The following is a 25,619-nucleotide window of genomic DNA, read 5'->3' as shown; positions in this document are numbered from 1 at the left end:
GTAATTGAACTATCATCATTTTTGCACCATTTTCTAGACATGTCCAGACAGGAAGAATCACAAACCATTACATAACAGAGCCCTCAGGGGCTGTTTCTCCTCACTCACATGTTTCCTCCCCCCCCCAGATAATTCTCCTCACATGGATCTGCAAAGAAGTTCAGTGTCTCCAATGGAAATAATAATAATCACCATCGCGGTCTTTGGGGATTCTTCTGCTACTTCTCCAATAACTGCCTTTGATGTAAACATCAGACTGAAGCAATATGGAAGAGATTGTTCATCAGAAAAGGATAAATACCTTAGTTCACATTCTGTGTGGCCCAAGTTTTCAGACAGGCAGGTGCTGTGCTCTTAAATGTACTTTTCTTTCTTTTCCAGGTGAAGCTTGGGGTGTCTCTCACTGAATCGGCCACTAGCATTTCCATCTTGTGAGAGTGCTTTGAATACTTCTCACTCAATTTCTTTCTGTTAAGAACTGGGAAGGGGATTGATTCATCCCCAAGAATTATGGACCTTCTGCTTCTGATGCTGCTGGTGTTCCAGCCGGTCTCTGGGAAGCTTAGAATGAAATGTCCACTGAGTTTGGCGCACCAGGATGGAAAACAGCCATGGAGCTTCTACAGCCCAGGAGACCATCTCATTGGTATGATCATCACTACGACCAACAGTGCTTCTTCTAGTCAGTCTCATTTGTAAGTGATGGAGTTGCATTCCCTCTATTTGCAGATTTTTTTTCTTCTTATTTTACTTACTTCTACATTGCAGGACTTATCTAATTTCCTGAATGACTCTGATGTTGATTTCCATGACTTGACTCTTTCTCCAGTTTTTGTGGAATCAAATTTAAAGAAGGAGTTGGAGAAAAATCCTGGGTTCATCACTAGACTACTGGCCTAACTGATCCTGGGTTTTGGATCAATGTTGGCTTGAGGCTCGGTAGACTTGTGGAGACAAACAGGATTGAATGTTTTAAAAAAGATTTGTTGTTGCTGTTGATAATAATGTGCACTTTTTTTTGCAGTACGCTTTCCTTTGGTTTTATAAAAACTCTGCAATCTATTTTTGCCATTCAATTTTTGAACAAGAATCTCCAGCTCCTGCACAATCTCACACTTGGCTACAACTTCCATGACAACCAATTGAGCACTTTACGCACTTCAGATGCCTTGCTGGACATGCTCTCCACTGGAGAAGCCAATGTCCCCAACTATGGCTGTGGAAGGAAGGAGAACCTTCTGACTATTCTTGATGGAACTCACAGGGACATCTCCAACCAGATGTCAACATTACTAGGCACCTACAAAGTCCCACAGGTTTGTGGGTGTTTCTTCTATCTGATAAAGGGAGGGGTGGGTGGATGCAATTATATTTACAAGAGCTGTGTTTAACCATATTAGTGAACATGTAAATTATGTTTTAGCACATTATGCTCATGTTCAAATTCATCATAAAAGGCCTGAAGAGCAATAACGTCCCTGGAGAGGACTTTCTACTGGCTATTTGGCTATTCAAAAAAATACCCCTAATTGTGGGTCCTTCTATTGGCACTTTCATTTTCACATGTGAATAATACCTGCCATATTTGTCAAAAACAATCAGGTCACACAAATCCTATTGCATTCTTTGACAAAGTGCCTAAATTAGTGGATCAGAGAAATATTGCGGATATAATTTACTTGGACTTCAGTAAGTCATTTGATAAAGTAGACCACAGCCTACTCCTTGATAAGAGAAAAAAAATGTGGGTTAGACAGCATCACCACCAGATGGATTCATAACTTGCTGACCAATCACATTCAACATATAGTCCTTAATGTAACTGCATTTTTATGGAGGGAAGTATGCAGTGGGGTACAGCGAGGCTCTGTCTTAGGCCCAGTACTCTTCAACATCTTCATCAATGATTTGGATGAGGGGATTCATGGGGAACTCATCAAATTTGCAGACAACGCCAACTTGGCAGGAAGCCAACACTTAAGGCTTAAGATACAGAAGGATCTTGACAGACTTGAACATTGGGCCCAATCTAACAAAATAAAATTCAATAGTGAAAAAAGTTAGGGAAGAAAAACGAAGTGCACAAGTACAGTATATGTGGTATATGTACAGTCTATGTGTCACTATCGCGGTCCTTCTCTTCACTTCCTTTACTTTCGTCCACTTCAATCCCCACTGTCCCCGAAAGGTAGCCTTTTCTTGCTTCCAGCTGGATTTCACTACAGGTTTTTGTCTCTCGAAACACTGTTTCCAATGTATCAACCATTCAATCCACACTCACAATCACTTTCCCTCCTCGCCAATCCACAACAATTCCGTCTTCTTCCTTCTCCGCTCCCACCGCTAAGGCACCGCAACTCCACCTCGGAGACTCACTTCTATCCAGTAGATTTTGTAAATCCCATCCACCAGAGAGATGGTTCGGTGTCGTTTTTTCTTCTCCGCCGATACTTCTGCCACTTCTCACTATCTGCTTCCTCTCCTGCCTTTATGGGGCCGCCATGTCTCCGGACCTCGACAGCTGGTCTCTTCTGCACCAGTTTTCAGGGCTCTCACCCTCCGTAACAGGGGATCGCTCTTCTCCCCATCACTGCTGGATGTTCCCCTCACTATAGCTGTCCCCTCCAAGGACCGCTTTGCCATTACTGGCTTCAAAAACACAGAAACTCGGGCAGCGAGAACGGAGTTTAGTTCCCCTGCACCACACCAACGTGGCGCCACCTGCTCCGGGGGGCGTTTTATTTGCTTTTGTTTGGTTGCCTTTTCTTTTTACTAGATCGTTTTTTCAGTTGTTTAGGAATCTAGTGGACCACTTCAGGAAACTCAGTTTTGCAGCAATTCTTCTCAGTCCCAAGGAGCTTGAGAAATATCTCTCTTTCTCGCTCTCGCTCTCTCTCCCTCCCCCTTTTTCTCTCCCCCTCCCTCCCTGTCTCTCTCTCTTTCTCTCTCTCCCTTTCTCTCTCTCTCCCCCCCTCTCTCTTTCCTTCTCTCCCTCCCTCCCTCCCTCTCCTTCTCTTTCTCTCTTTCCCTCTCAAGGAGTCCTAGTTGTCTCTTTCAGGACCCCCATCAGCCAGGAAAAGCCAGCTATGCAGGAAGTGGCTGGGAGGAGAGGGGCGAGGAGTTGGATGGGGGGGCTTAACCTGGGGTGAAATGCTCTCGGTTCGGACCGGATCACCCGATCCGGTAGCGATGGAGGCGGGTGATTTGGAGAACCAGTAGCAAAAATGCTCCCCCGCCCCTCGCCCAACTGAGCCGCACAATCATCAGAAGCTTTTTTTTTTACTTTTAAAAGCATTTTTTCTACAACTTCAACTGAAAAAACACTTTTAAAAGTAAAAAAAAAAGCCTCTGATGATCGTGCAGCTCGTCAAAGGCATTTAAAAGTAAAAAACCCTTGTTTTCTTTTAAATGCTCTGAGGATCCCAGCTGAGTTCCCTGAGCCTCTGCCAATCAGGGAACTCAGCTTGGATCCTCGGAGCCTTTTGAAAACATTATTTTACAACTTCTTAGCTGAAGGTATGGCTTAATGGTCAATCAATAATAAATTATTCTAATATGTTCAAGAGGACCAGGGTGGATACATAAAAGCAAATATTCAGGACTTGTTCTGACCCCAAATATAACACAGCATTTTTCATTGCTTTTTCAGATGACTGTTGTAGCTGCTTCAGAAGCCCTGAGTGATAGAAACAACTTCCCCTTTTTCCACCAGATGCTCCCCAAAGAAGGGATCAACTACCCAGCAATTGTCCAACTGCTCCTCCACTTCAGATGGACCCTGATTGGCCTCTTTGCTTCAGACTCAGACAAGGGAGCGAATTTCATGAGGACTTTTACTCCTATGCTTGTCAGGAATGGAATTTGTGCTGTTATATCACGACAATTCTCAACAACTGGACCTACAGCAGGCCTCAGGGAGGCCCTCTCTAAGTGGAGACAAGTCAACGTCTTTGTTCACTTCCTGGAATTTGATGCCATTTGGTTCAGAATTCTTCCTTTCCATTTAGCACTGATGGGTTTGCCAGGAGCCATTGAGGGGAAAATCTGGATCTTGACAGTCTTGGGTTATTTAGAAATTAGAAGGCACAGACTTCTCAGATATATCCACAGTATTTGGGCCTTTTTTTTTCAGCAGAAAAATGAGAAAACACATTATCCCTTTGAACCCTATTTATTTTTGGAACCTCAGATTGAAAACCAGTATTTTCGCTGTTCTTTTTCAAAGCATGTCTTTTCTGTCAAAGGCCGGAGAAGATGCACCCAGAAAGCCCCACTGGGGACCCAAAAGAAAAGGAATAGTATCTGGATGTCAAATCACCCCTATATGTACAGTTTCATTCAGACTCTGGCCCACGCTTTGAATGCTGCCTATTCCTCCGGACTGAGGAGCAGAAGGAAGGATGTTGAGGAGAGGTTGGGGGCTCCAAGGCTGCAGCCATGGCAGGTATGGGTCCTGATATTTTACTTTCCATCCCTCTGTTCTTATACAAGATACCATAATTTGTCAAGTGCAAGTGGCTAAATATCATGTCTTTTTCTACTGGGTTTAATTTATGCACCTTTCTTCTATTGAGAAATTATAAATATGTTTTCTGGAAGCTGGGACTTTTTTTAAAGTAATCTAAGAATTTTTGTCTAACAGTTGGAATAAATCATGCATCGCAAAATGAACATTTATTGATTTTATCTGCCTGTATTAATGAATATACTGCAGAATAGATGAGCAAGCAATACTTGTTATTCACATCTCCTCATTTATATGAGGAACATTAAACATTATTTCAATACAGTTTGTAAGACTCTTTTTCCACTTAATTATCACAGCATCTAACAATCACTTCAATAGGTTCATAATAGGTAGACTTTAGGAGAAATCCTTCCATACTTCCACTTCTCACAATATTAGACAACACAGTATCAACAGTAGAGACCTTCAAATTTCTAAGTTCTACCATATCGCAAGATCTAAAATGGACAGCTAACATCAAAAACGTCATCAAAAACCAAAGAATGTTCTTTCTGCGCCTATTCAGAAAGCTCAAACTGCCCAAGAAGCTGCTGATCCAGTTCTACAGAGGAATTATTGAGTCTGTCATCTGCACCTCTGTAACTGTCTGGTTTGGCTCTGCAACCCACCAAGACAGACACAGACTTCGGAGGATAATTGGAACTGCAGAAAAAACAATGACTACCAACCTGCCTTCCATTGAGGAATCTTCTCATCGTTCCCACCACCCATCTCCTTCCACTTATGACTCTATGACTGTAACTTTGTTGCTTGTATCTGTTGCAATATTTTTAGGATCAGACTCAATAATAATATTTAGAGCTAGAGATTCAAATATATTTCTCTTTAATTATAGTAGGCATTCTATATTCACTGAATATTCACAGATAGAAGCGAGGAAAATGGCGAAGGTGGCTCCTTATATATACAAAGGGTGGAGCCAAGAGTAGGAGTGGTGAATTATGAATACATTAGGAAACAAAGAATAAGTTAACCCCTGATATCCCATATATACATTATTTACACATTAGGGAATAAGGCATTTACATCTGACAAATCCCCCTCTAAATGCCGGTTCGCTATACAACACCAATTACATTCAGATTCAGGACAATATAATACATACAATCTGGAAGTTAAGTATTTGTGCTGTTTAGAAGGTAAAGGCTTCGTCAATATGTCAGCCAATTGTTCAGAGGTATCGCAATGTACTGCTTTGATAAATCCATCTTGGGACAGTTGTCTCACATGCTTAAATTTTATATCTATATGCCTGGATCTTTGTCCAATGGCATCGGATCTAGATATTTCAATGGCCGCTTTATTATCTTCATGCATAACAAAAGGCAAAGCAGGTTTTTTTCCAAACATCTGAAATTAAATCATTAAACCATACAAGGTTATTTGCAGCTTTAGATAAACAGACATACTCCGCTTCTGTGGTTGAAGTGGCTACCAATTCTTGTTTACCAGTGTACCAGTAAACTGGACAGTCATTTAACAGAAAAATATAACCAGAGGTACTTTTTCTGCATGATGTATCTCCAGCCCAATCCGCATCTGCGTAACATGTAAGTCTTGGTTCTTTGTTATCACTAGGTTCTAATACTAGACAAAAGTCCAATGTACTTTTCAGATATCTTAAAATTCTTTTGACAGCTTCCCAGTGATACATTGTTGGTTTACTAACGTGCCTTGATAATAAATTGAGTGGTAATGCAATATCTGGTCTGGTCCAATTAGATATATAAAGAAGTGAACCTATTACTGATCTATAGAATGTATTATCCTTGAATTCAGGGGAAGATTCAATAGTATTTCTAAGGAAATCAGTTTGCATAGGAGTGTCGCAGGGTTTGGCATTGTTTAAATTACATTTGTTTAGAAGTTCAATAATCTTATCTTTCTGAGTAAGTTTGAAACCCTTTCTAGTTTTGTTAATTTGTACACCAAGGTATTTGTTTATTTTACCTAGAGATTTCAACGAGAAATGTTCATTTAACTTGTTTACAAAGATTTCTCTTCTCTCTCTGTGTTTTCCTATATATAAAATATCATCTACGTAAATCAATACAAACTCAACGTGATCATCACTCTTTTTGACAAAGAAACAGTTATCAGCAGTGGTAGCTTTGAAATCCATGGTTTTAAGTACTTTTACCAAGCAATCGTACCATCTTTTGCCAGATTGCTTTAATCCGTATAAGCTCTTGTTCAATAGCCAAATTTCATTTTTATTAGTGTATTGACTGTGAGGTGCTCTTACGTATATCTCCTTATCTAGTTTTGCGTGTAGGTACGCAGTCTGTATGTCATATTGGAATACATCAAGATTGAGTGTGGATGCTACTACTAGAGCTGTTTTAACACTCTCTGTTCTTACTGTGGGGGAGTATGTGTCAGTATAGTCCTCCGGATATTTTTGTGCATAACCTTGTGCAACCAATCTAGCTTTGTATAAGGTATTGCCTCCTTCTAGATTCTTAATTTTATAAATCCACCTGGTACCAATAATTGTTTTATCTTTGGGTGCAATCGCAGGTGTGAATACATTTAATCCTTGTAAGCTCTCCATCTCCTTTTTCATAGCTAGTTCCCATTTTTCTTTTTCCTCACGAGGTAGTTTTAATACTTCCTCATATGTATTAGGTGTTATTTGTTCACCATCCATATGCATTATGTAATCTTTGTATTTATTTGGTATTTGATTTCTGTTGTTCCTAATAGTTCTTTCTGGTTTGCTATGGTAGTCATGCAAATATCTTGCTTCCTTTTTTGTTAATGTGTCTGTCTTTATTTTGTGTTTACTATTTGTCCATGTTTTGGTTTTGTTTTTGCTCCTGTTAATATTTTGATTTTTTATCGTCCCTTCCTCACTAGATTTGATATCCTTGCATTTGTTCGGAAATATTTCATTAAGATGTAATTTAGACCAGTTGGCCTGTTCATGGAACACAGCTGTTCTGGAAACTATAAATTTATTATTATTATCAATGAATCTGTACCCTTTGGTGCCAGTTTCATATCCCATAAATCTTAATCTTCTGGATACGTTTTCTCCCTTTCTCCTCAATTGTTTGGGTATGTGTACGTCTGCAGTGACCCCAAATATGTGCATGTGTGCTAATTTTGGTTTCCTATTATACATCACCTCATATGGTGTCTTATTCACAATACTGGACCAAGTTCTATTTTGAGTGTAATTTGAATAATGTAGGGCTTCTGACCAAAATTGTTTGCCTAAACCAGCATCCTCTAATGTGCATCTAATCATGGTTTGTAGTGTGGAATTTTTTCTCTCTACAATCCCGTTTTGGAACGCAGAAAATGGACTAGATGTGTAATGTAACATCCCTCTATCCTTTAGCCATTGGGAGAATTCCTTAGACATGAATTCACATCCCCTATCTGTCATGATTTGTTTTATTCTGATATTATGTTGTGTTTCTATGCGTTTATAAAATTCCTTAAATTTTTGAAAGGTTTCATCCTTGTGTTTTAATGTGTAAACAAAACCATAGCGACTATAATCGTCTACTATTGTTAGGAAGTAACGTTTTCTATAAGTGACTGATGGAGTTAATGGACCAACTAAGTCCATGTGTACTAAGTCAAAAATTTTGTTAGTAGATCTGGTGGATTTTTTTGGCCTGGGACTAGTTTTTAATTTAGTAGATTTACATACTGAGCATTCCAAATAATTTTCACAATTTTTTATTTTGACACCTTCTGCGTGTTCAATCATTTTTTGTACTACAGGAAAACTTGCATGTCCTAACTTCCTATGTAAGATATGAGCACACTCGTCATGTATTGGTTTACCTATTTTTGGTTTTTTCTCATTGTGTGTATCTGTGTGATCATGAGATATTTTGCATTCATCATTGTCACTGTTACTAATATTTTCATCATCTGCCTCAATGCAATCTTCCATATTTGAATCAATATTATGTAACCATCTTTCTTTTGTTATCAGATAGGGTAGGCCTCCTTTAATCATCACAGTGCCTACATTAGTTTTATTCTTCTCTAAAGTTGCTTTTCCCTTTGAGAAAACTATATTGATGTCAGAATCTCTGCTTAATTTTATGACACTTAGTATGTTATGAGGTATTTCTGGTATTAACAATACCCCCTCTATTTTTCCTAGACCAGGCAAGGTCACATTCCCTCTGCCTAGTACTTGAACTTTTTCTTGGTTAGCTACTTTTATTACAAACTTATCTTCTGTAAATGAAGACAATATATTTTTGTTATTAGTGGTGTGATTAGTTGCTCCAGAATCAATAAGCCAATTATTGTTCTCATTTGGTTGCGTTTTGGTGCTATCTTGTTTATTTAGTCCATTCAGTGAACCAGATTTTCTCTCTTTTGAATTTTCTCTGCCCCCTCTATTTTCTCTGTAATTTGGTGGGCTTCTATATTTATGTCTGTCTGTGGAAGACTGTCTATAATTGTATTTATTCCTATATTCTGACCTATGTCTTTCTTTTGAGATTTTGGGGCAATCTCTTCTATTGTGTTCTCTGGATCCACAATTGTGGCATTTAAAGTTTTCATTATATTTTTCTTGAAAAGCTACCTTCCTAAAAGGTTTGTGTTCTGTGTGATTGCTATAACGATTTTTCCTTGAATTGTCTTCTGCTATCAATTTGTTAGATAGACTTTCTATTGACAAATATCCTAGATTGATGGTGTCTAAGTGTGACATAAAACTATCCCATGATGAATCAAGTGAGTTGATAATAACACTTTTCATTGTTTGATCTGAAATCACTTCCCCCCTCAAATGCAGCTCAGCTCTTATTTTGTTTAAAGATATTAAATGCTCACTTATGGAAACCCCTGGTTTTACTCTGGAAGAAAAGAAGTCCTTAGACATTCTTGTGGTGGTTGCTACACTATCGCTGTGAAACAAATTAAACATGCATTGAATTATTTCTGAGACAGTTAGGTTTGGTTTGATGCTATGATACATTGCAGGAGACACGCTAGATATTATTAAGAAAAATGCCTTATGGTGTAAACAATCTATTTTTAAAGTCCAAGGTCTTCTTGGGGGACTAGTGATAAAGAATAGTAAATTTTCTTTCATAAAGACAACCTGAAGCTGTTGATACCATTCTTGTAAATTAATGCCATCAACTCTAAGTTTTGGGAAGTCATTGGGTAAGTTACCCACATTATTTTGTCCATTACTTACAACCTGAGGCAGTCCGTGGTCTCGTAAGTGTAGAAAATTGCAAAACGGCATGGGAATGCTCGCAACGAGTCTGCGCGGTTCTCTGGCCAGTTCAAGTCTTTCCGGACCGTCTACGTAGTTTCGCACATGCGCGTTGTTCATTTCTTCTTTGACGTCGTCGTGGAAGGTTCTCTCCATTGCAGCTCGCTCGCTTCGTTCCTCTTCAGACGAGTCGGTCTCTGGCTCGGTCTTGGGAGTTCTGATGGCGGCGGCTGTTCTTTTCTTTCTTTTGGGTGCGTTGGCACTTGCTTCGGTCTGCGGTGTAGGGCGGAATCGACATGGCTCTCTGGGCTCGGGCATCGTCGTTCTTGAAGTCAGGATGGGAGCGTGTAGGTCTTGAAGCATCGGCTTGTTCGCTTGCTTCTTTGTTGGCGCTTTGGAAATTTTTAATTTTGGCCCGAATGCGGCAAAAAGCGTCTTCATTGCTGACTTTACTTGGGATTTCGTTAAGTCGTTCTCATTTTCTGATTCTGGCTCTTCCGAGGAATTTGAATCCTCCTTTTCACTCTCGTTGTCTGATAACGTTTTTGGCGCCAGAAATTTTGAACTGAGCATTTTGATTGGCTCTGCTTCGCTCACTTTGGAGGCTTGTTGAAACCAAGATGGCTGCCATTCAAAATTTCGCGCGGGATCACATCTTTTCTTTTTCATAACGACTCTCTCTGTAGTCACATCACTCACAGTTTTTTGGTCTTTGGGTTTCTCTTTAGCGATGTTTTTCTCTCTCGCTGCTCCGCTGTTCTTCAGCATTTCTTGGAGGTTCGCGATGAGGCTTTCATCATTCTTCTGGCTTTTTAAAATCTTTAGTATCTCTGACCTGAGTTCGTTGTTTTCTATTTCGATTTCTTCCTGGCCATCATTTTCATTTATTAGTTCTTCTTCTTCAGTGGTATATTCTTCGGATTCTCTCGAAATCGCGTTTGTGGATTCGTTGATTATTTCTTGTTCAGTTTCTATTTCTTTGCTATAGGCCCTGGTGTTGGGCCTATCTTTCTTAGACATTTTTAGGTATTTATTGAGTCAATTAACCATCCTCTGCTACCAGTTTGTTGCAATATTTTTAGGATCAGACTCAATAATAATATTTAGAGCTAGAGATTCAAATATATTTCTCTTTAATTATAGTAGGCATTCTATATTCACTGAATATTCACAGATAGAAGCGAGGAAAATGGCGAAGGTGGCTCCTTATATATACAAAGGGTGGAGCCAAGAGTAGGAGTGGTGAATTATGAATACATTAGGAAACAAAGAATAAGTTAACCCCTGATATCCCATATATACATTATTTACACATTAGGGAATAAGGCATTTACATCTGACAGTATCCTTACGATTTATATTGATATTATTTCCTGATTGCTTATTTGTACCCTATGACACAAATTCCTTGTGTGTCCAATCACACTTGGCCAATAAAAAAAATTCAATTCAATAAATTCTTTATGGCTCTGGAGGTAGGTGAGGAAGGTGCGAAGAATTCGGTTCATGCCTGGGAGAAGAAGCTAGGTTATTCAATAGAGCCTAAGAGGTGGAGTGAAATTTGGACTAAGAATATGAAATTAACCCGGTCAATAGGATATAAAGAAAATATATATAAAATGGCATATCGATGGTATTTACCACCAGCCAGACTTGCAAAAATGTTCCTTGGAACACCCTCAGTCTGTTGGAAATGTGGCGTTAAAGAAGGCACATATTTCCACCAATGGTGGACCTGCCAAGAGGCAATGAAATTTTGGAAGAATATTCTGAAGTGGCTCAATGAAATGTTGGGGCAGCGTATACAATTGCGTCCTGAGGTACTTTTATTAGGGATAAGACACGAAAATGTTAATAGAACGGCATGGTACCTGCTGCTGCATATAACAACAGCTGCAAGATTGGCATGGGCCCAATACTGGAAGATGGATGTTAGTTCACCCAAACAAGTAATTCGGAAAATATTGAATTGTGCGGAATCAGATCGGCTTACTATGTTACTGAAAGGACGGGGGGATACAGATTACTATATATCTTGGAGTCAATGGTATAATTGGTTGTCAAATTGAGCTATAAATAGAGATATTGGATAAGCATGTCAATTGGTATATGTAATAGACTTTTGTACGTTATCCTATCTATGTAATGGGACAAGTTTATTTCCTTCTTGCGTTGTGATGTAGACCGCTATAGATTTAATGTTTGTTGGATGTATAAGATAAAATATTTTTTTAAAAAAAATTCAATTCAATTCAATTCTATTCTATTCTATTCTATTCATGACTTCATGAAGAAGTTTGGTAATAGTTGGATGAAATCAAGTTATATCACAAGCATTCCCATAATATATTAACAAAGTTTAATTTTATATGAGAATGACCTTGGGGGTGGAAGAAGAGTTGTTAAGGTAAGGTAAGAGGGAGGGGAGTCCTCAGCTACATAAATGGCAGAAAAAGGAGCCTGCTCAACATTTCATGTTGTAGAAACAATTGGGCAGAAAATTATGCTTTCAAGATTCTCATAATATAGTCAGATAATAAATTAGAATTAGCTCCTCTGGTCATGTTTCCTGTCTGCTTACCTGGAAGAAGATTAGCCTGAGAACTTACTTCTAGACCTTCTAGACTTCTAGACATGCTTAATAGTAATCACCTAGTTGTTTTCAAGGAGTTTATAAATAATCTCTTTATTGGTTTGTTTGTTTGTTTTATTCTAGGTTGCTCTAGAATATTCAATATATAAATGACAAATTTTGTCAATTATGTTTTATCAATATATGATTTTTCTTGTTCTCCAAATGAGGAATACATGTAATTGTAGAAGAAAGATTCAAATGTGAAAAGATCATGTGGCATAAGAAATCAAGTTTTCTGCTTTTAACGTTTCTAGATCTTTCCATTTCAGTTTCATCCCTTTCTGGCAAAGAATGAGTTTTGCAATCTTTCACTCATTAATTTGTACTTGGACCAAAATGGAGATGTGACAGCAGATCTGAAGATCAGGAGCTGGGTGGTTGTCCCCAAGATCAGGATGGATCTCACCGAAGAGCCACTAGGGAGTTTTGAAAGACAGAGACTTATTATCAACCAAGATGCTCTTCCACGACTGAAGTCGCTCAACAAGGTGGGTGAAACATCGGTGTCTTTTCTCTGTTTTCCGATGCCTCAGGAACCATTTCAACTGCGCTAAGCAGAGTCACCATGATGGATGACCTTTGCGGAGAATTGAAGGTGGGAAATGATAGTTTTCTTAAACTGCTTGGGAGGCTAATGAAGACACTTCCTCCAGATGCTATAATGTGGAACAATGTTCAAAGCTGGTTCAGAGAATCTGGGATCTGGAGCATTCTTTAGAGGATGTGTACTTTGTGTCCCCTGTGTATTTACTGTCTCCATAAACCTGGTGACAGGCCGTCAATTGCAGGGGATTGTGGTGCTGACAGCCTCGGGATCGCTTCATCCTTATTTGCGAATATCAAAGAAGAAGGCAATTCTGTTGACCGGTGTCTGAGTTGAAGTTAGGATTGAATCCAATGAAGTTTATTCAAGGCTGCATGGAGGTCTTTGGTGTCCCAGTGGGAAACAAGCTTTGGAATTAGAATTCAGCTTCTCCAGATTTGTCTGCCGCTTGTCTACCGTGTCCAGAGGGACTCTGGGAGGCTTGCAAGAGTGCCTTGTTTGAATAATGCCTCCCTTTGTATAATGCCCTGACCCAGAAAACTGAACTAGTGAAAGATTTCTTTTAGCCAAAGAAAAGCCCTTCCTGAGATCAAATGTAATGAGGGAGAATTTGAAATAAAAGCTGCTTAGTTTTGTCTTTTGTCTTACAAGAGGGCGAAAAGGAGGTTCCAAATTTAAGTAATAATAAATGTGGGTCTCTCTTTCCATGACAGTTGGTGTCACCTAATTGTAGATCTTCAGAGGAATTGGATAACCAGACGGGCCCTAGAAACACCCCTGTTTGACAAAGGGCTCTTATTCCTGTCCCATCTGCTATAGCAAAGAGATGCCTCACTTTTGGGGGAACACGCTCTTATGGCCTCACCTCCATCTCATCCCACTACAATTCTAGAAACTAAAGAGTCCATTTTATTATTGTTTCATCAGGATGAAACCATATGTATTCAACAAATAAACATACAAACAAACATACAAACAACATCATCCGCTTTCAACTTGATAGTCCTAGTTTGAAAGAAATTTCTCCTTTGTGTCTTAACTGGAAGACTGTTTTGGAGTACTTTCAAAGAGAAAATTTAGTATGAATTGATCACCATACTTTAAAATCATGGCTATATGAAGACTAGAGAAATGCCTATTAATAGAGCCATGAGGAGGAACCGTCTGCATGTCACTTAATGCTTAAAACTTTTTTCAGATCCATCCCTCCAGACTTTTTTATCCAGAAATGGCCATTTCTCCCCCCATTTTCCATAGGTGGAGAGTCCTAATGTATTTTCTTTGGCATTCCTTGTTTTCCTGCTCAGTCCCTGCCTCAGTCCAAATGTGTGGAAAGTTGTCATCCTGGATTTGTCAAGAGGGCCCGAGAAGGAGAGCCAGTTTGCTGCTACGACTGCGTTCCTTGTCCGGAGGGGACCTTCTCCACTCAGGAAGGTGGGTGACACTGGAGGAAATGGCAAACTTTGTGGAAATTGGTTTATCCAGAGCAGTTTGAGGAAAGTCCATGTTGAAAGGCATTTTGAAGCAGTGGTGGAAATACAAATTGTTTTACTATCAGTTCTGTGGATGTAGCTTGGTGGCTATGGCTTGGGGGGCGGTGGCAGGGGAAAGATATTGCAAATCCCCATTCCCTCCCTACTCCAGGGGAAGGATACTGCAAAATCTCCATTCCCACCCCCCTCTGGGGCCAGTCTCTGAACTACTCAAAATTTCCGCTACCGGTTCTCCAGAACCTGTCAGAACCTGCTGGATTTCACCTCTGCTTTGAAACTCAATTCAGTTGGGATTCAATTGAAACAGACTTAGCAAAAACAATGCAAAAATGAAGAATTAATAAAAGCAAGAAGCTGCACAATATTGATTTATATGGAACTACAATTTTACAATTTTACAGTTTTACAATTAACAAGTGGAACAGCTTACCTCCAGAAGCTGTGGGTGCTTCATCCCTGGAGGTTTTTAAGAAGAGATTGGACAGGCACTTGTCTGAAATTATATAGGATTTCCTTCTTAAGCAAGGGGCTGGACTAGAAGCCTCCAAGGTCCCTTCCAGCCCGATTCTGATAGTTCAGACCTTGAACAGATTCTAAATTTAGATAGTGTGGAATGAAACTGCTTCATCTGCTCATTCTTCGAATAGAAAGATTTTGCAAAAAACCCCTCTCCTTATTTATTACTTAAGGAATTAATTTTCTTAAATTTTCTTTAAATGTGCATAAGATCCATTTACTCTAAATCCCAAGCCCTGGTGAACCAAAACTCTTCAATGAATGCTACGCATTTTTAGGAATTTAATTTAACATCACATTTATAATTACACTAACGACTATATTTATTTTCAAAGTGTATTAATAGATGCTGTTTGGAAACCAGCATGGAGTTTGGGCCAGAAATATGAGTTAGAGACCCCTCAGATTTCTTACATCATGACAAAAGAAGTCTGTCACTTTTTGTGAAACTGTTTTAAGCAATGCATCTTGGGGAATAATCCTGATATCAGTTGTCTCAAGAAGATATTTCTTGAAAGATAAAAGGATAGAATAACAAAGGAATATTGCCTTTGCTTTTCTCAGATACAGAAAAATGTGTCCAGTGCCCGGATGATAAATATCCAACTGAGGACAGAGTCCAATGTATCCCCAAAGTGATAATCTTCCTGTCTTTTGAAGAACATCTAAGCATCATCCTGGTCTCTTTTGCCCTATTCTTGTTCTTAAACACAGACCTTGTCTTAATAATCTTCATTCAATACAGAGAAACTCCCATTGTCAAAGCCAACAACCGGGACCTCTCCTACATCCTCCTGGTCTCCCTCCAGCTTTGCTTCCTCTCTCCTTTTCTCTTCATTGGTCAACCAAGGAAAGCCACCTGCTTTCTCCGACAAACAGTTTTCAGCATCATTTTCTCAGTTGCCATTTCTTCTCTCTTGGCCAAAACCATCACGGTCGTGCTGGCTTTCCTGGCCACAAAACCAGGAAACCGAGCAAAGAGATGGTTGGGGAAGAGCTTGGCCAACTCCATCATTCTTTCTTCTTCTGCAGTCCAACTTGTCATCTGCTCCATCTGGCTGGGAGTTTCTCCCCCCTTCCCCGACTCTGACCTCCACTCCCAGCCTGGAGAGATCATCCTGCAATGCAACGAAGGAGCCGTTGTCATGTTCTACAACACCCTCAGCTACATGGGCTTCCTGGCTGCCATCTGCTTCACGGTGGCTTTCCTGGCCAGGAATCTGCCTGGGGCCTTCAACGAAGCCAAGCTGATCACCTTCAGCATGCTGGTCTTCTGCAGTGTCTGGGTGACTTTTGTGCCCACCTACCTGAGCACCAAAGGGAAATACATGGTGGCTGTGCAGGTCTTCTCCATCCTGGCCTCCAGTGCTGGTCTGCTGGGCTGCATCTTCATCCCCAAGTGCTACATTATCCTTCTGAGGCCAGACCTGAACACAAAGGAGCAGCTTACCAGAACAAATGTAAAAACATGAGATGTAACATCATGTTATTTACATCATGTTATTTAAAGAATTGCATTCTTTTATGCAATTGCATTGTTTGCATTGTTTGCATTGAGTTAGACTGGCTGACTGCATTTTACCTTTTTATTTGAAAGAAGACACACTTTGTTTCCACTTAGATGCTATGCAGGAATAAAAGAAAATCATATATGTATGTTTGTAAATGGGAAATGTTTGAATGACTGGAATTCTTGTATTTCCCTATTCATCCCAATAAATCTAGCTGAAGAGAACTCTGTGAAAGTCATTTAGAGGAATTTAATGTTCAGCAACCACCAAAGAACCAGACACCCCATGAAAAATAATTTGAGAAATTATTCCTACTGACAGTGGCTAAAAGTATACATATGTGTGAGAAAGAGTAAGTAGGAACCATGCTCCAAGAGTTGTAGGATATTCTTCATGAGAACCGTTGCCCTTCACCCCAAGCCAGGTAGGGGGGGTCCTTGAAGTCTCCCTCACCTAGAGACCCAGTCGGCACACATTCCCCACAGCTGCCCTGTGAAGGAGGGTTTCCTATGAGATCCTGCACCCTCCCTCTGTCCCCTAATTGGGTGATCAGGACTCCTCAAATAGCCGGTTCTCTTCCCGGATACTCGGGGCAGGTTGAGACTGGAGTCCAGAAGCTTTGAGAAATGAATGTTTTTTCGGGGGCACCACATGGACTCCTTTTGATGATTACTATCATTTTGTTGGGTTTTGATGTTTCAAAATTCTTATGCACCAATCCGCCCAGGGAAGTTCGCATAAGATGGGCGTCCACATCAGTCTCTGAAATAAATCAAGAGAAGGTGTCGCTTCTGTGTGATCTCCTGTCTGAGGACAAAATCCAGTTGATCTCCCCAGTGAGGGAGGAATTTGCATTGAGTCTGCGTCCCCTGCTTTGAACGGGAGGGAAAAAGATCCCCTCACTTTTCCTTCTCTCTGGATTGTTCTGTAGCTACAAATACCTGGACACACATCAGCCTGGCATACTCAAATCTTCAGAGCTCAAACCCACCAGAACGCTGCCTTCTTCACAAGGGAGCCCACACAGCGGTCTGTGGTTCTGGGCATTTGTTGACACCCCCCTCTTACCCTCTCCCTCCCCCTCCCTCTCTCTCCCTCCCCCACCCCAGTTTTTCCCTTCATTGGAGTTTTCCTCCCTGATCAACAGCCGCAAAGTATCTGGAGCTTGTTTGTGATTTTCCCTTACACACCTCTGATGTAGTTGAGCCACTCTCCCTCAACAGCCAACCCAAAATATCCAGGAGCTGTCAATCAGCCCTGGCAAGATGGAGTCCCTGTCACCACTGCAGAGAAAGGGATCTAGCAGGACGGCCTGTTTGAGAGGTTTGACAGGAGGAAGGAAGAGCCTCCCGGGACTCTTTGAATGGTCATCAGGAAGGGCTCATCTGCACGCTCTCCGGTTCCTTCTGGTCCTTCAGCTCCACCTGGCTGTGTCCACAAAGGGCTCGGACAGGGGGGGATCTCAAGCGAGGGACTCAGGGGCTGCGGTGTCCTTTGGCGGGGGCAGAGAGAGTGGGGGCAGCGGGAGTGGGGGCAGCGGGCGCCTTGGTGGGGCTGAAAACTTCAGCTAATGGTGTGGAAGAGCGCCCCCTGTGTGAAGGGTGACGCAGTGTTGGAAAGCTGCTTAATAAAGGTGGGAAGATCGGGGTCCTCTCCTCTCCTCTTCCTTTTTTCTATTTTTCTCTATTTCCTATTTCTTTGTATTGACTTTATGGAATCATTTCCCCTTGATGATGTCCTCTCCCCACCTCCACACACACCCCGCCTTGCCCTTCCAACCCCCACAACTGGGGCTGCCCAGAGCCCCTCCAGGAAAGCTGGGCAGAGCACCGCGGATGGGAGGGTTGGACAGCCGGAGCGCCTGGATGGGCTTCCTCCCAACCTGGCTGCAGGCCTTGAGGGGGCTTCCCGGAGGGCGATGCTGGAGGCCAGCAATAGCCAATCCGCCCCTCCGGAGAGCAGAGCTTCCCTGGGAACTGCGGCAGTGGGGCCGAAGCGAGGTGGACCCCAGATGGGGGAGGGGGAGAAGCGCTCCAGGTGAGCGGGATGCCTGGGGGGGTGGTTGAGCCAATGTGGGGCTTCTAAGGGGGGACAGCTTCCCTTGGCACCTCTCTGCAGGAGTGTGCCCAGCTGATGGGTGAGACCAGTCTGTGGGACCATGGAGGAAGAGGCTGGCAGGGAAGCTGCTCTCTGGAGGGGCGGATTGGCTCCAGCGTCGTCCTCCGGGAAGCTCGAGGGTTGCTCTTGCTTCGACGCTCCGTTTGCCGAGGTTGCGCGGCGGGTGCTCGGAGAGCCAAGGAGCAGCGGCAGCCATAGGGCCAAAGTGCAAAGCCATAGAAATGGGGTGTTACATACGGATGTACATGAAAGGATCCCTACAGCTGTCTTTGCTTCTAGGTGTTTCTTGATCTCTCCCTCCCTCCCTCTCTTTCCCTTCCTCCACCCCACCTGCCACAAAGTGTCTGCAGTGTATTTGTGATGTTCCCTTACGCAGCTCTTACCCAGTAGAGGAAAATACAGCCAGCCAACTCAAGCGCTAGTTGACACAAAAGAGGCCAGAGTTGTCAATCAGAGCCAGGGGAACGGAGTCCCCCCCCACCCCCGCCCACCCCCAGTTGCAGAGAAAGCGTTCCAGCCGCTTTGAGAAGTTGGGCAGAGGAAGGAAGAACCTTCCGGGACTGTGGGGCTGGATTTACCCTTGCCAGGTGTCCACTATTTGAGCGGACAGTCCGCTTTTTTCACATTATGTTCACTATTTTTTTTCACAAAATAGTGGACATTTTTTTTATTCAAAAGCTTTATGATGAAATGGTACGTAATCTAAAGCTGTACAGTCTAAGAGAATAAGGATAGGAGAATCGCGTTTTGTCTTTTTTTTCATGTTAGAATGAGACAAAGATCGAATATCCATTGAACTCGATTCTCCGAAAAAATTAATGATGAGATTGAAATAAAAATATATTATAAAATTATGTACAGTTCAAATTTTAAAATGTATTGTAGCTTGTGTCGACTGACCTAAAATGGCGTCGAGTGATGAGAGTGACAGCAGCAAGATTTCAAATTCTTTAAAATGAAAGAGAGGAGTGTGCAAATACACCAAAGACTGGGAAGCTACTTTTGCATGGATTACCAACAACGAAACCGACAGAACAAATACGACGGCCTACTGTAAATTGTGTCAGAAATCGTTCACAATTGAATATAATGGTATAAAAGCTGTCACACAGAATGCAAGCACAAAAAAACATTTAGATAAGGAGAAAATAGCTTCCAGCAACAAGCGAATCAATTCGTTTTTCATTGTTAAAGACTTCCTCTTTCAGTGAGAAAGTGACTGTAGCTGAAATGGCTGAAACTTACCATGGGATCAAACACCATATTTCTTTCCTGGCTCAAGACTGTGTGTGAAAATTTTAGATTTTTATGAGGATTCTTTCGAAGATTCTACATCAATAAAAAATCAGCTGCGTCGAGTTCTTAGTGATAACGAATTGGAAATAAATAATGTTTCAGCTTACTTAGCAGATAATGCATCGGTCAATTATGGAGTGAACAAATCTGTTTACCAAAAATTATTGCTGGAAAATGACAATATTGTAGCTGCTCATTGCAATAATCACATTTTACACAACAGTGCAAAAAATGCATTAAAGCAGTTATCTTTTGATATCGAAAATGTAGTGCTGAAGGTTTTTGCTGAATTTTTGAATTCTGCGAAGAAACGAGAAGAGTTGAAATCATTTTTTGAGTTTTGCGAGTCAGAATTCCATGAAATTTTGCGCCATGTTCCAACACGTTGAGTTAAGTTTGTTTAAAGTGGTTGAAAGACTTCTTTTAAACTGGATACCTCTAAAATCGTATTTTATTTCTCTTGGATCTGATGAGTGCCATAAAGTTATCTGGAATCTTATTTCGGATCAGGAAAATGAACTCGCAAAGGACGATGAACCAACAATTTCAGAATTGTATTTATATTTCACGCACTTCTTCATGTCAATAATGCAAGACACCCTATTGAAGCTGGAAAGCAAGAAAATTCTTGCATGTGATCTTCACATTATCATGTGTAAGCTGCGTTCCTTGTCCAGAGGGGACCTTCTTCACTCAGGAAGGTGGGTGACAACAGAGGAAGGAAAGGCTTTGTGGAAGTTGATCCATCCAGAGCGTTTCCATGAAAGTGCAACTTGAAGGACAGATTTAAGCTATTTTTAACCTGCACAATTTCTTATCTAAAAGAAAGAAAAGCAAAAAGAGAGGCTGGGACGAGATGGGAGGAGGGTGTGGCAGATTGGACAATTTACTAATAGCAGAGGAAATATTTCTTCTGCTTTTGTATATACAGTATATGAGTCCTCCAAAGATTACCTTTCTAGGAACGTCTGAGTTCTTTTAATTTTGAGGAATTGTCTTAGGTCCACCACCGGAAAGGCTTCTTGCAATGGGTTCTACTTGGTTCTCTTGAGGATCTCTGAGAAGCTGTTACTGGTTCAGAATGAGGCGGTGTGGATTGTTATGGGTGGAACACATTGCATCCCTCTTACCTTTCCTTTTCAGTACCCTTTCCGGATTATTTGCAGGACAAACTTTTTCTGCCAGCCAACTAGATTTCAAAATATAGTATCCTCTAAATTCAGCATATGAAGAGATGTCCTGTGGCAGAACGCAGGATGTTTGCCTAGAAAGATGATCTGATTCATTATTTACCTCTAATAATAGAGTTTCCTATGAATTTTCTGCACATTAGACAGGTAATAATTATCACCCTAGTACTTCCTCTAACTTCATAGACTTAGCTATATATTTATATATATTTAAAGGACAGAATGTTAAAGAAACATTGCTTTTTCCTTTTGTCAGATAAGGAATACAAATCTAAATACAAAAAAGACAGAGATAGGAAGGGTATTAATGGTGAGTTACAAGAACTAGATAAAATTTTGATGGGCCAAGAAAAAGGCATGATTTAGAAAACTTATCAGTTGTTGATGAGAATAGAGATAGGTGATGAGATAATTAAGGATACAATGATCGCCTGGGGAAAAAACTTTGGTTATTCAATCTATTTAGAGAAATGGCAAGAGATTTGGTGGGAGAATATGAAATTAGTAGTTTCCACGGCATACAAAGAAAATATTTACAAGATGATATACAGATGGCATCTTCCCCCTGATAGACTAGCTAAAATGTTCACTGGACAATCAGCAGAATGCTGGAAATGTGGGTGTGAGCATGGCACTTATTATCATCAGTGGTGGACGTGCCCGAAAGCAGTAGAATTCTGGGGGGAAATAAAAAAATGGCTGAATGGGATTCTAAATCAAACGATTGAATGGCAACCAGAGACATGCCTGCTCGGCTCCAAACCGGAAGGTATTAAAAGAGATGTATGGTATCTTGCATTACATATTATCACAGCAGCGAGATTGGTGTATGCTCAACTTTGGAAAAATCAAAGCATCCCATCAGAGGAAGCTATTATAAAAAAGATTTTAGACTGTGCGGAAGCAGATAAATTGACCAAAAAATTACAGGATAGAGATCAAACACAAATATGTTTTATCTTGGGAAAAATTCTATAGGTGGCTAGAGAAAAGGAAAATATAACCCAAATTAGAAGAGGAACTATATGTACCGAGAAACTTATATTATACAAGTAAAGTGAAGTCGGATAGACCTAATTGTTTTATAAAGATATGCAAGATGTTCTGTCTTCTCCGGATTATAATATAGATATACAGTACCGAGTACTAGGTTATTAAGGTACTGCTTATAGGTATGCTAGTTTTGTTGGTTTTTGTTGTGTTGTTTTGTATGTTTTGTTTGTTATTTATATAATGTGTCATTCTCTTTTTGTCTTTAATGGAAAATGTAAATAAAGATTATTTAAAAAAAAAAAAAGGCTATTGTTTAACGCATTGTAAGCCACCCTGAGTCTCCAGAAAAGGGCGGCATATAAATCGAACCAATAAATAAATAAATAAATAAATAAAATGGTTGAATATCTGTAATTCTTGTAACTCTCTTCCCTTTCATCTCAATAAATCTTGCTTAAGAGAAGTGTGGAAATTCTGACTGACAAACCCAACCAAGCCAGCCGTGTCGAGACAATCAGCTCTCTTTAACCAAGACTTTATTGAGGACATCATTTCGGCACATATGAAAGCAAAGCCAACTCTAACTAATTCCCGCAGTTTTTGCATAGGTAAAGAATAGATTCTTTTAGCACAGGTCACATTGTCCAATCAGGTGTTCTGGTGTCAATATGGCAAGTCTTTGCCAAACATCTGTTGAGATAACCTTGGTTCCCATGGGATGGTTTCGTATTGTTGTCTGGGGCTAGCATTCCAAACCTTTCCCTTCCCCCAACTCTGCGGTAAGCTGAGAAACGAAAAAAAAATGGCTGCAGCAGCATAGGCACATTTCAAAGTTGACAGTCGGAGCCCCCTAGAACCTGGAAAATGAGGAGCCTGGATAGCTCTGCAGACAAGGCACTGTAATTTAACACCAGCTGTCTGCAATTAAAGTAAGTTTGAATCTTGCCAGGCTCAAAGTTGACTCAGCCTTCCATCCTTTCTAAGGTGGGTAAAATGAGGACCCAGTTTGTGGGGGCAATATGCTGACTTTGTATAAAATATACAAAAGTATGAAGGCTATTGCTTAATGCACTGTAAGCGCCCTGAGTCTCCAGAGAAGGGCGGCATATAAATCAAATAATAATAAAAAAAAGCATACACTCGTCATTTCAGGGGTTCCTTATCCTTCTAGGAAGGGCCCCTTGGTTTCTGGGGATATTTTTCATGGAATCTCCCTACTAATTTATCTGCCTTCATATTCTGTGCTTTTATCCATCGGGCCTCTGAAATTGGGTACCCCTCCCACTGAACTAGGTGTTGAAGTTCTTCCTTATAGAGCCCAGAATCCAGAATCCTTTTGATCTCATAATGCTGCTCACCCCTCCTCCCACAATAATCAGACCGGGAGCATCTTTAGACACTGGTCTCAGTTCAGACCCCACCACTGTCTTCAGCAGATTGCAGGGGAATTCTGGGTGCTCTTTCCCCAATATGCGAGGTAGTCTCAGCTCCACCCTGACTAGGTTTATGGCCTTTAGGATGGGAAAAGTTCCTAGGTACTTTGGCCCCAGCTTTTTACAAGGTAACCTTAGCTTTAGGTATTCTGTAGACAAATACACTTTGTCCCCTGTGTGGGACAGACCTTGGGACGCCTGTCTCTTGTCTGGCTGAATTTCTCTCGGTTGCTTTAGCTGGTACCTTTTTCACATTTCCCCAGCCATTCTGGAGGGGACCCCCCCCCATCCAGTCAGGCTTACAGAGGAAGGGGGCTCCCTAGGGTACTCTGGCAGGGGTAAAAATTCCACCCCCATTGCCACCCATGCTACTGGGCACCGCATTATTGTAGGCAACTTCAGCAAATGGCAAAAGATCTGCCCAGGTAGACTGCTGATAGTTGACATAGCACCGTAGGTATTGCTCTATCACACATTCTGCGAACATTCGTACTTGGGTGGAAAGCCGAGCTAAGCCCTTGGGATGATCAATTTTATGAATTCCCTCCAGAGCTTCATGGTAAACTGGACCTCTCGGTCCGAGATAATTTGTTTTGGCACCCTGTGCAGTCGATAAATGTGTTGCAGAAACATCTTAGCCAGTTTCTGGGCTGATGGGAGGCTTGAGAGTCTACGAAGTGAGCTTGCTTGGGAAATAAATCTAGTACTGTCCAAACTATGGTATTTCACTCACTTTCACTTTCACTCACTTTCTGGGAGTTTGAGTATAAAGTCCATTGCTTTCTCTTCCCAAGGTCATGTTGGCTCTGCCACTTGCTGCAACAGCCAGGGACTTTTTCTCCCATCTCTTCTTCATTGCCGCACACACTGCACAACTTTTCACATAGCTCTCTATCTCCCTTTTCATCCCTGTCTTTTAACTAAGTGCTTTAAGAACCCAAATGGCCAGCTTGCTTAGTGTCATGGCTCTGCTGCAGGACTTGGTCTCGTAGGCTGCTGGGGACATACAGCTTGTCCCCCTTCCACCCCAGTCCTTCTCTTGAGGCTAACTTCCCCCCATGGGCTCCAAACCAAGCATCTGTTTCTAATTCCCTTTTCATTTGCTGCATCAAATCACTGCTGGAGTCTGATGACTTTTTTCTCATTTGTTGTCTCATGGTTGCTTGTGCTGCTTGCTGCTTTGTGGGGATAATTGCATTGACTATCTCCTCTTGGTTACTTTGGTAAGGATTAGCAAGGTTAGCAGGTTAGCAATGCCCATTTTACCGCAAATGCTTCCTCTACCCCCACTGCCCAGCCTCTTTCAGTTTCATTTAATTTCCGTCAGGTGTAACTTTCTCTCTCTATTTTTCTGGAGGAACACTGCTCGCACTGCCAAATCCAGTGGTGGGATTCAAAATTTTTTACTACCGGTTCTGTGGGCATGGCTTGGTGGGTGTGACAGGGGAAGGATACTGCAAAATCCCCATTTCCTCCCTATCAGATGGGACTCGGGAGGCAGAAAAAATATGGGGGTGGGGCCAGTCAGAGGTGGTATTTACTGGTTCTCCGAACTACTCAAAATTTCCGCTACCGGTTCCCCAGAATTGGTCAGAACCTGCTGAATACCATCTCTGGTGGTTACTAAATGAAAGTCAAGGACAACCTGTTTTGCACACATTCAGAGAATTGTGGAATGTTAGCTGTGAAAGGGGCCTTCATGATAATCTAGTCCAACCCTCCTGCTCAGTGCAGGAACCCACTTAGGGGTGAAATCCAGCAGGTTCTGACAGGTTCCGGAGAGCCAGTAGCGGAAATTTTGAGCAGTTCTGAGAACCAGTAGTGGAAATTTTGAGTAGTTCAGAGAACCGGCAAATGCCACCTCTGGCTGGCTCCAAAGTGGGGGTGGGAATGGAGATTTTGCAATATCCTTCCCCCAGGAGTGGGGAGGGAATGGTGATTTTGCAGTATCCTTCCCCTGGAGTGGGGTGGGAATGGAGATTTTGCAATATCCTTCCCTTGGAGTGGGGTGGGAATGGAAATTTTGCAATTTCCTTTCCCCAGGAGTGGGGAGGGAATGGAGATTTTGCAGTATCCTTCCCCTGCCATGCCCACCAAGTCATGCCCACCAAGCCACACCACATCCACCAAGCCTCACCCACAGAACCGGTAGTAAAAGA

At 41.4% G+C, this 25,619-nt stretch overlaps 1 protein-coding gene across 1 annotated transcript; it reads left to right on the top strand.

Annotated features, from left to right (window-relative positions):
• Positions 1 to 510: 510 nt before the first annotated feature.
• LOC148112197 (vomeronasal type-2 receptor 26-like) lies at positions 511 to 16,416 on the top strand. The gene is made up of 2 exons (XM_087877592.1): positions 511 to 646; positions 15,484 to 16,416. Exons 1-2 carry the CDS (start codon positions 511 to 513, stop codon positions 16,389 to 16,391), a joined length of 1,044 nt encoding a protein of 347 aa, XP_087733718.1. The 3' UTR covers positions 16,392 to 16,416.
• The last annotated feature ends 9,203 nt before the right edge of the window (positions 16,417 to 25,619 follow it).

Source organism: Pantherophis guttatus, chromosome 12 (assembly GCF_059756535.1).
Source record: "Pantherophis guttatus breed Tessera chromosome 12, ASM5975653v1, whole genome shotgun sequence".
NCBI classification, from domain to species: domain Eukaryota; kingdom Metazoa; phylum Chordata; class Lepidosauria; order Squamata; family Colubridae; genus Pantherophis; species Pantherophis guttatus.
The sequence above is the reverse complement of the archived record's forward strand: the minus strand, read 5'-3'. Positions and strand labels throughout refer to the sequence as shown.